Here is a 10888-nt window from a genome sequence, read left to right as displayed (position 1 = left end):
GTAATTAACAGTACTTTAATATATCAATTATTTATTGTGAACTGTGAATTATTATCAATATGAATTGTTAAATGAGAAATAAGAATGTAGGCATCAAGCCTCTTCTCCCCATTGACAATGCCTATGGTCTATAAGAGTTACGTTCTTTCAAAATTGGGTTGTTCTAAAAGAGCCCAAGTCCAGCCCATTATTTAGCCCAATGGAAGTGTGACTTGATCAACAACAAGATTATTACTATTTCAATGTACTGTAAATTTCCACTAACCAGGACTGGAGTATAAAGAATGTTACTACCGCTAACCAATATAAAGAAAGTCTAATTACTGGTGAGTTGTTTAAATTGCTAGCAACTAAAAATAGCAAAATGGATCATTAAATCGTATACAGAGAGAAGAAAACTATACCGTTTTGTTGTAGCAAAAAAACTAAATTAATAAAGGCAACAACTAAATTTAGTCTTGGCTGGCATCATTAGATTCAACATGACCTTTTTTACACAATTATACAATGACTCCAAAAAATGAAGGTATAATTAGTCTTAAAACATAAAAGGGCGGATGTACAAAAATGACGCAATAAATTATTTTTATTGCAGCCCATTAGTACTCCGTATTTTTTAATCTGGCAAGATTTAACCGTATCTGCACTTTTGGTATCAAAATACCAATTACACCCCTTTAAAATTGCACTAATTACCGAATGCTGTTAATGAGTGGCTAATAGTCATAGATATACACAAACCTGTACGCATATCTCCGCAAGTCGTCGTCTACTCTTCATTCACTACTCAATCCACAGTTTGGAGCGAGTTCTGATAATCCCCATCAATGGCGTCTTCCGATCTGGAGAGGAAGGCGAAAGAGGCTTTCATCGATGACCACTTCGAGCTCGCCGTTGACCTCTACACTGAAGCCATTGCACTCAGCCCTACCGCCGCCGAGCTCTTCGCAGACCGCGCTCAAGCCAATATCAAACTCCGAAACTTCACTGGTAATCTCAAATACTAGAAGAAATTAACAAATCTTTCGTTTATACTGCAATTTCCGAGAACTCTCCGAGTTTAATGGAGTTGAGTTGTGCTATTGATTGTGTTTTCGCCCACACGCAACAATACTGTAGAATTGTCATTTTATATTTTCGCCCTCTTTTATTGGTAAGGGTTTATGGTTTGGGGCTGGCTGTGGTGGACAGTAAATGTGTATAGAAAAGGGAAGTAATTCGGCTCTATTGGAGTTTATTTTTATTTTAATGTAATTGGGATCTTTTCTGGTTTGTTGATCCGAAACATGATAGAAAGAATTAGGTTGTTAACGCCTTGGGGATTTTTAGTGCATTGGCAGTTTTGCACTTGAAGATATTGCATTCTCTTCAAAAGATGCAACTATAGTTCATAAATTTGTACGTAGTTAATAATGATAGTTGTAAGCTGTTGATATTTCTAGATTCTATTCTAAGGCAATGACTTATTGATTCCAAATGAATTGCTGTTGTTCTGGTTTAAATTCCACGATCAATTTATTCTGAATGCGTCCAAGATTGTGTATTGTCGTATTTAGAAGTCAAGTTTCTTTGTATATTTATTGCTGGTATTCGACAAAGCTTGTAATGAGGTTATTAGTGATGTTCTTTATTTATTTGGTGAGCAGAGGCTGTTTCTGATGCTAACAAAGCAATTGAGTTGGATCATTCAATGTCTAAAGCTTATCTGCGTAAAGGGTGAGTTCTATAAGAGGACTAGAATTTAAAAAGTTATGAACTTATGATTTCGGAATGCCTACTTTATTGGAAGCTAAATTACTCGTCAACTTATACATCAGAAAGACAATGGATTTGATATATGCATGTTTGATTAGGAAATTCATGGTTCCAGTTTCATTCAGAACAGGGAATTCCTTCTAGTGCTCCTGAAATACGAAAATGAAGTTGAAAGTAAATGTAAAAACTAGTAAATGTCCTGCATTGTTCCATTACTCTACAAGTGCATTGCATGTAAATCAAATTACCAACACTCTGCACATGTGTTTTGTTGTAATTTAGTAGTAGCATTTAACTCTATAGCCCCCTTCCCTCTTCTGGTCCTCTGTTTCTATGGTATTCTTAGTGCAGATTAAGTTTGTTCTATGAGTTACTCCTATCCCAAGAGTTTATGACTGGAGTTGCTTTCTTGTTTCTGTATTTTAAAATAAAAATCGGCCTCCCAAAATTTTCTTTTCCTACTCAATTTATAAACGTTTGCACATGGAACACGTACTATTTAAGCACGCTACAGATCCTTTCTGAATAGCCTTTTTGATATTTTAGATAATCTGGGAAGGTTTTAATTATTACAGTGCCAATTGTTCTAAACTTCTTTTATATTCAGCAACATCATAATGGACTCTAGAGAGTATGATATTTTTTTCTTTATATTTGTTCAAAATAGTTTGATGGAAGTTAATAAAAGGTATCCAACCAGTCAGATCTGCTAACTCCTCCATGCATGTATGCACCTTGCGCATTTATTAGATGCCAGCAATGCAGCCTTTATGGCTGCCTGCTTGGTTGGCTCTAGTGTGCTGTTTCTAGTAAAACTGGTTGGAAGCCTACCAATTAATTCATGTACCACCTTTGTGGAGTAAATGTATTGTGTATCCATTGCCAAATGTCTGCTTATTACAGTGAACTTTCCTATGCTGATTAGAAAAAGGATACTGAAATGGTTATAGGCACTATTCATGCAGAAAACTGGGTCCGACTATACAATAATCACCTGACATTTTTTTTTCCAAAATATAATCTCTAAGCTTTTCCTTTGATATATGGCCAGTTTGGTTTGAGTCTAAAAACAACTTTCTGCACTTTTGTCAGTTTTTGTGCTACATATTGCTCAATGATGATTATTTGATAAATTTGATATAATCATAGATGTGATTAGATGTTATAGGTATTATTGTCCCACTCTCTAAATTTATCTATCTAAGTGCATATTTTATGTTCTTTGTATAGTTTGGCATGTATCGAGCTTGAAGAATACCAGACTGCTAAGGCTGCCTTGGAAACTGGTGCTTCCTTGGCACCTAATGACTCCAGGTTTACTAAGTTTATCAAAGAATGTGACAAGCGCATAGCAGGTATTTTTGCTTAGCAGAACATCTAACATGTGAACTTTCTCGGGTCTTAGTATGTTTACATGCTGTATTAAACTCGAATTCCTTGTGAATTTGCTTCTAGAAACAATATCACAGTGCCATCAATCATATATTGAGCTCAACTTGTTCATGAAATATTAAGTGCGTGTTGGTTCGCTGTCTGGTTATCTATGCCAATTCGACGCACTTGCTGTACGCGATACTGAATTTTCCTAACCTGCTTGAGTCCTCATGAAGTTTACCTTCATGGATCTCTTTCTATGATTTTGTGCTGGTAGTGCATGTGGCTGTATCCATATTTTCATGATTTGGTTTCTTTTTTTCTTGATTTTCTTATATATAATGCTGAGTGTGGGCCAGTACATTGGAGGTATAACTTCCTCTTAGAGGCATTTCTTATTAATAAAACTATCAAAGATGCCACATGCATTAGGTTCTTTACTACTATTATTTGCCAGTCATTTCTACTTGTGGGCCTCTGTTTCAAGCCCTTAAATTGTACTCTCACCGTCCCACTTTAGGAGTCGCAATTGAGTCCGGCACGAGTTTTAAGAAATGTAAAGAAAGCTGGTGAAAAAAAGATCGTGGAATGTGGGTCCCATTTTTATATACTCCCTCCGTCCCAAGGTAGTTGACACATTTCTTTTAGGCACGAGATTTAAGAAATTGATGTGGTAAGGTTAAAATGGAGGGAGTAAAGTAAGAGAGATGAAGAGAGAGTAAAGTATGAGGAAAGATAGACTTTTTGCCAAAAAAAATGACTCAACTACTTCGGGACAACCCAAAAAGGAATGACTCAACTACCTTGGCACGGATGGAGTATTAGTTTTATAATAAAATGTGAGTGGAATGAGGTTAGTGGAATATGGGTCCTATTACCATTTATGGGAAATTCTAACTGCGACTCCTAATATGGGACTCCTAATATGGGACGGACTAAAATGGAAAACCGGGACTCCTAAAGTGGGATGGAGGGAGTACATTTTAGGTAACAAATTTTTTGTCGTTGACTTGTTGTTTGCCTGATTATCATCTGCTCATGGCAGTAGTTTGAGTTACGAGTTACGACTCCGCTTTTGGAGCACAGATAGGGGAAATGTTTCTTCTACATGCTCGTAGCTGATTTCGGTGAAGTTTTACTTTTTTGTACTATAATTAGTTAAGCTTTTATGACACCATTGTTAGACCTATAATTCTTGGGTTCAGTATCTTGTTATTCTGTTGACGTGAATTTCTTTAGCAGTTTGCTATTTTCCTTTACTGTTGGGCTGTAAATTATTGATTTTTCTGTGCACATTTATTTGTACTCTGCGTGATTTACATGTTAAGTGTTTCTTTTTTTCAGAGGAAGCTGCTGAGTTTTCTAAGGGATCAGTTGACAAAGCTCCAATTGTTGCTGCTCCTAATAATTTACCATCAGTTGGCTTAGCCAATCAAGGAACAAGCAATACAGTGTCAATCAACAAAACAAAATACAGGTAGTGGGGATTATTAAGTTAATTCAGTGATGTGATTAAGCTACTATGTTTTTGGTTCTCGTTTGGTTTTTTTTTTTGAGGGGGGTGTTTGTAACTCATTGTGATGACTTGTTTCAAAATAAAAAGTACTCCATGAGAGTTGTCATAAGCGTTTCCTGGTATTTATGCGTTCTGTTTCAGTAAGATATAGTTGTGGAGAAAGTTGAATAATATTTGACTTAATTTTATCCATTCTTCACAGTTCAGATTGTTCTTTACATATTCTGCAGGCATGAATTTTATCAAAAACCAGAAGAAGTGGTGGTAACTATATTTGCAAAGGGCATACCAGCTAACAGCGTTGTCATTGACTTTGGTGAACAAATAGTACGAGTTGATCTAGCAGTTTTGCTGTATTCTTGATTTCAGTTGTTTCTTAACTTTTGCGTGCATGACATTTCCTTTTTTTTGTCCTTGACTAATATCCAGCTTAGTGTGACCATCGAGTTGCCTGGTGAAGAAGCATATCGTTTTCAGCCTCGCTTATTTGGAAAGGTAAAGCAGCGAGTGCTGCTATTCAGACTGCTTTGGCAAATATCTTGTTACACTTCTCCGTGACAAGTGGAATTTCTTTTTTTGTTTTGTGACATGATTGTGAGAGGAACATCTTTCGGGGGCTTGAGGCTGATAATGCAAACTTTTTCTACTGGGGCAGTCCAGTGCAGTCTAGTCATTATAAATGCACTCTTTTTTTTGATGTAATATTCTTGTCGAACAGATAGTTCCTGCAAAATGTAGATACAATGTCATGTCTACGAAAATTGAAATACGACTTGCCAAAGCTGACTCTACAAATTGGACTTCCCTAGAATTTAACAAGGACGTCGCAGTTGTACAAAAAGCTACTGTATCATCAGGTAGATGTCTTTCCCGAAATGTCTTTCCTTTTGTAGTTAGCATGGAACTTAAGTTCGAGCCTTACTTTCTTCTTCTGTTCAACAGTCAGCAAACCCTCCTATCCTTCCTCCAAACCGAAAGGAGTAGATTGGGATAAACTGGAAGCTGAAATGAAAAAAGAGGTTTGCAAATGGGAAATTAGTTACTCTTGCTGTTCTCTCTTGCTTTGAACTTTCACAAATGCCTGCACATCCTTGCTCCTCGATCACGTGATTTATTTTCTTGTTATATGTTATCAGGAAAAGGATGAGAAACTAGACGGTGATGCAGCTCTGAACAAATTTTTCAGAGACATTTACCTTGATGCTGACGAAGACACAAAACGAGCTATGAGCAAATCTTTTGTAAGAACTGCTATCCTTTTCCTTATTTTCTTTCTGCGAATTTGGCTGTTGATATCGTGCATCATTGTTAATGCATTTTGTTCTGGTGCCAATCCTAATCCACAGGTTGAGTCAAACGGGACGGTCCTATCGACAAACTGGAAAGAAGTGGGCGGCAAGAAGGTAGAAGGAAGCCCTCCTGACGGTATGGAGTTGAAGAAATGGGAATATTAAAATCTTTGATCATCTTACATGCTTTCACAACACGAATAACTTAGTTACAGATTGTGATTGAACTTGTTTATATATTTTCCCAGATCCAACTTGAGATCGTTCTGCCCTCACAAACTTGAGTTGTGTGTGAATTTCTTATAGATATGTGTAAGATGCACCGCTCTGTGTTTGCATGTTTATGCTCTAGATTTCTCTTGCTATCTTTGTGTAGTAATATTCCTTCCTCCACGAAAATTAGTCCCTCCGTCCTTGTCTTTTGTAGCGGCGTCATATTCTTTTTAGTATGGTCCCACTGTTTGAACTTTGAATCATTTCCTTTTTTGGCAAGAAGCAACACATTTTCTCCCTCTTATTTGATTTTCTTCATTTTTCTTCTTTATTCTCTTCTTTTTTTACTTAAATACAAAAAATGCTTCGAGGGAGTACCACTTTCCATCACACAAGTTCGTCACAGTACTCACTCCATTTTTGAAAATTTGTCACGTATTTTCATTTTCGTCTGCACCTAAAAATTTATCACCTTTCACACCCTAAACATTCCACTAACTCATTCTCACTCACATTTTATTAGTAGTATGAAATTAGTAATATATAAAATTATGACTCATACGCTACTAATCTTTCCAATCCACTTTCTATTAAATTTTTCTATTAAATTTTTTAAAATTTGTGCCGGATTGATTAAATGGTTGACAAATTATTAGAGAAGGAGGGAGTAGAATTTTATAAGTGAGATAGTTAATCCACTCATATTTACTCCAAGGCGATAAATTTTTTTACGGGAGAATAGAAACTTTGTCTCAAAATACTCTGTTACATAGTCGTTTTGAACTTTTAAACTTGTGTGAGTATTATTTTGAATTTTCTGACAAGTCCGTTATCGAGACAGACACATAACAGTTTTGTACTACTTTGGCAACGCGCACACGCATGTCACTGTTTTGTTCGCTTAACAGTCATAGCAATAGACAACCAACTAATGGATACTGGTTGGTGGAAATTAGATTGCAAGGAATGTGTTCATTTAACAATGGATTTGTGTTGTGCAGACTTGCGGTGCATATCCTATTATTAATATGATACTAGTAATTTATACTATCAATTAGGTATGGTATGTGGTTTCTTTATTTGACACGCGTCTCTGTCTACTGATATTAATATGAGGAATGAGTATGAGTGAGAGTACGGCTTAGCATCACAAAGTTGAGATGACAAATCCAACAATAATCCTCTACCCATCCCCAGGAATGGGCCACCTCGTAGCCATGGTGGAGCTCGGCAAATTCATCCTCCACCACCACCCTTCCTTATCCATCACCGTCCTCATCTCCCCTCCCTCCTTCAACACCGGCTCCACCATGGACTACGTTCGCCACATCTCCGCCACCGTCCCCTCCATCTCCTTCCATCACCTCCCCACCATCTCCCTCGACCTCCTCTCCTTCCCCTCCATGGAGGCCGTCATCTTCGAGCTCCTCCGCCTCAGCAACCCCCACGTCCGCTCCGCCCTCGCCTCCCTCTCCCGCGCCACCCCCATCTCCGCCTTCGTCATCGACTTCTTCTGCACCAGCTCCCTCCCCATTGCCGCCGAGTTCCATATCCCCACCTACTTCTTTGTCACCTCCGGCGCCTACGTCCTTGCCTTCTTCCTTTACTTCCCCATTATCCACAACTCCACCACCGAAAGCTTCAAAGACATGAACCAGCTTCTGCATACCCCCGGCGTCCCTCCCATCCCTTCATCGGATATGATAAGGCCGATGCTCGACCGGACATCGTCAGAGTATCAAAACTTCCTTGATTTCTCCATTGAAATACCCAACTCGGCTGGTTTGATTGTCAATACATTTGAAAGCTTAGAGGCAAAGCCTCTTCAAGCAATCCGGGAAGGGAAATGCAACCCTGGCGGAAACACGCCGCCAGTGTTCTGCGTGGGACCACTCTTGAACACTGAGAACCAGCGCGAAGAGTACAATGAGGTCGAGTGTATGAAATGGCTGGACAAGCAGCCTAGTAAGAGTGTAGTTTATATATGTTTTGGCAGTTTAGGTTTGTTATCAGCGGCTCAGTTGAGGGAGCTGGCGGTAGGGCTGGAGAGGAGCGGGAAGAGGTTTTTATGGGTGGTGAGGTCGCCGCCGACGGAGGATAAGAGCAGGCGGTTTCTGAAGCCGCCGGAGCCGGATTTGGAGGAGCTGCTGCCGGCGGGGTTCGTGGAGCGGACGGGAGAGAGGGGGATGGTGGTGAAGTCGTGGGCGCCGCAGGTGGCGGTGCTGGGGCACGCGGCGGTGGGGGGTTTCGTGACGCACTGCGGGTGGAACTCGATACTGGAGGCGGTATGCGGGGGCGTGCCGATGGCGGCGTGGCCGATATACGCGGAGCAGCATTTCAATAGGGTGGTGTTGGTGGAGGGCATGAAGGTGGCGGTGAGGGTGGTGGAGGATGAGGAGGAGGGGTTCGTGTCTGCGGAGGAGGTGGAGAGGCGGGTGGTAGAGCTGATGGAGGGGGCGGAGGAGGTGAGGATGGAGGTGGCGAAGAAGAGCGTGGAGGCGAGGGAAGCCATGGCGAATGGGGGATCTTCGGTTGCGGCGCTCGGGAAGATGGTGGATTTGTGGAGCTCTGCTTTGTGTTCTTAGTTTGTTAATCTTTGTGGTTTTTATTTTCTCTTATTCAAATAATTGGACAATGTTTTATATATGCAAGCTAATAAGCAACAATTTATGTCACAACAATCTGTGAAGAGGAGGCTTAGTTAGAAAACCAAGAACATAAAATAAATCAAGGGGGAGAGATAGGATGGGGAGTGATAGGGAGTCGGTGGATCACAGATCACTCGCCCCTTCCAAACAGTGGCACAACAACCGAAGCAGCCTGCAGACGAGCTGAAACTGAAACTGCCAGCACAAGAACCTGGCCCAGCTCGAACATGGGATACAGTTGTCTTATAGGGGTGGAAAAAAATATTAAAATATCGAAATATGCAAAGATTCTAATATGATTAGTTATGGTATTAAGGGCATCCGCAACACTGGGGCATCCGCAACACTCCAGCGTTGCGGATGCCGATACCGTGCCGCCGGAACGGTCCCGCCAAGGACCAGCGTTGCAGCCTCCGAACCGTCGCAGATCCGTGCCTATGCCGTGCCGTGGGTCGTTGCCGCGGCACGCGGCACGACCCGTTCCGCCACGCGCCGAGGCGACGTGGCGGCCTCCCATTCGTCGCGTGAAGCCCACTCGCTGCCCCGCGAGTGGGTTTCGTTTTTTGAAGCAATAATTAATTTTTTTTTTTAAATTCAAATTTAATAAAAAAAATATAATTTTTTGCAACGGTATTATGACCTTTTTTTTATTTTTCCACGTTGAAGTGTGTGTTTTTTTTTTGTTTTTTTTAAGTTTAAGTTTTAATTTTTTTAATGTTGTGTGTTTTTTAATAAAGTGTGTTTATTTTTTATTAAAGTGTGTTTATTTAAATTGAATTGGGTTGGAAATAAAAATAAAAAATGAAATTGAATGAATAGTAATTTAAGGAACAGTTAAGGAACGGATAATAAACGGAGGGTTGCAGGTTCCGTTCCTTAGTTAAGGAATGGAGTAAATAAGTACAGTGGGGCCCTCAAATAGTGGTTTAAGGAACGGTTTAGGAACGGTATAAGAACAGCGTTGTGGATGGCCTAACCTGAAGCCAATCAAATTTATACTAATTTAAAATAGCAATTTTCACTTACTTTTATGATCTATTTAAAAATTGGAGGGGCAAGCAAAAGCAGGAGCAGGAGCAAGAGTCCCGCCCCCACATCGTTATCGAGTCAAAACTGTTGACCAACTGAGCCTTAAGCCGGTGCGCCTCTCAAATCGCCGATAACTTCAATGCTCCTGCTATGACAAGTAAATCTCTGAGGAAGAAATCGGAAAAGCGTCCAGCAAATCCCAATCCGATTAATCTCAGGTATTGATCGGATTTACGACGTTACAGGTTTGCTCCGTTTAATCTAGGTTTTTTTATGAATTTCCACGGTCGGTTTTGTTTGTGATTCGACGGAGTACTTGTTGACAAGGATCCATCAGTTATTTAATCGTTGCCAAGGTTAATTGTGAAAGGATGAGAAACTTAACGGTGATGCAGATCTTTTGTAAGAACCACTATATATCCTTTTCCTCATGCATGTTAATGCATATTAAAATCTTTGATCATCTCACATGCTATATATCCTTTTCCTCATGCATGTTAATGCATATTAAAATCTTTGATCATCTCACATGCTTTCACAACATGAATAACTCATTTCTTATAGATATAAGATGCACCGCTCTGTGTTTGCATGTTTTTCCTCTTGATTTCTCTTGCTATCTTTGTGTAGTAATTTACTACTACTAGCTAGTATGCTGTATGCTTAAGCTTGGTCATGTTGACTGATGAATCCGCGAATTTCTGATGTTAGTAAATGCTAGTAGAGAATAAAGACTACGACACAGAGATTTACGTGGTTCGATTTACTGAGGTAAATCTACGTCCACGGGAAGAAAAGAGGGCAGAGTTGTATTGCTTGATCTGTTTTCTACAGCTTACAATACAGACTTGCTATTTGATCTTTTTATCTCTAGAGAGCTTAACAGAACTCAACCTTATCTATCTGATCTAGGTTCTATTTATACATTGAACCAAGATCGTGGCATGCAGCACCATTTACTAGGTAGTGGATGTCGTGGAGATCGTGGCGATCTTGCATGGGTCCACTATCCTGCATGAGTTAATGACTGCTTGACACCACTAAATAGATCGTGGGTGTAGTGG

At 39.8% G+C, this 10888-nt stretch overlaps 2 protein-coding genes across 2 annotated transcripts; both read left to right on the top strand.

Annotated features, from left to right (window-relative positions):
* The first annotated feature begins 736 nt into the window (after positions 1-736).
* On the top strand, positions 737-6299 carry LOC121783310 (protein SGT1 homolog). Its single transcript, XM_042181342.1, has 10 exons — positions 737-990; positions 1647-1716; positions 2986-3110; positions 4474-4606; positions 4876-4972; positions 5075-5140; positions 5364-5502; positions 5588-5664; positions 5782-5886; positions 5992-6299. Exons 1-10 carry the CDS (start codon positions 828-830, stop codon positions 6097-6099), a joined length of 1083 nt encoding a protein of 360 aa, XP_042037276.1. The 5' UTR covers positions 737-827; the 3' UTR covers positions 6100-6299.
* A 937-nt stretch (positions 6300-7236) lies between these two features.
* Positions 7237-8791, top strand: LOC121783306 (UDP-glycosyltransferase 88B1-like). The gene has a single exon (XM_042181335.1). The coding sequence runs from the start codon at positions 7308-7310 to the stop codon at positions 8730-8732; it is 1425 nt and encodes a 474-aa protein (XP_042037269.1). The 5' UTR covers positions 7237-7307; the 3' UTR covers positions 8733-8791.
* The last annotated feature ends 2097 nt before the right edge of the window (positions 8792-10888 follow it).

The sequence above is a fragment of the Salvia splendens genome, chromosome 21 (genome assembly GCF_004379255.2).
Source record: "Salvia splendens isolate huo1 chromosome 21, SspV2, whole genome shotgun sequence".
NCBI lineage: Eukaryota > Viridiplantae > Streptophyta > Magnoliopsida > Lamiales > Lamiaceae > Salvia > Salvia splendens.
Note: the sequence above shows the minus strand (reverse complement) of the source record. Positions and strands in the feature narration are given on the sequence as shown.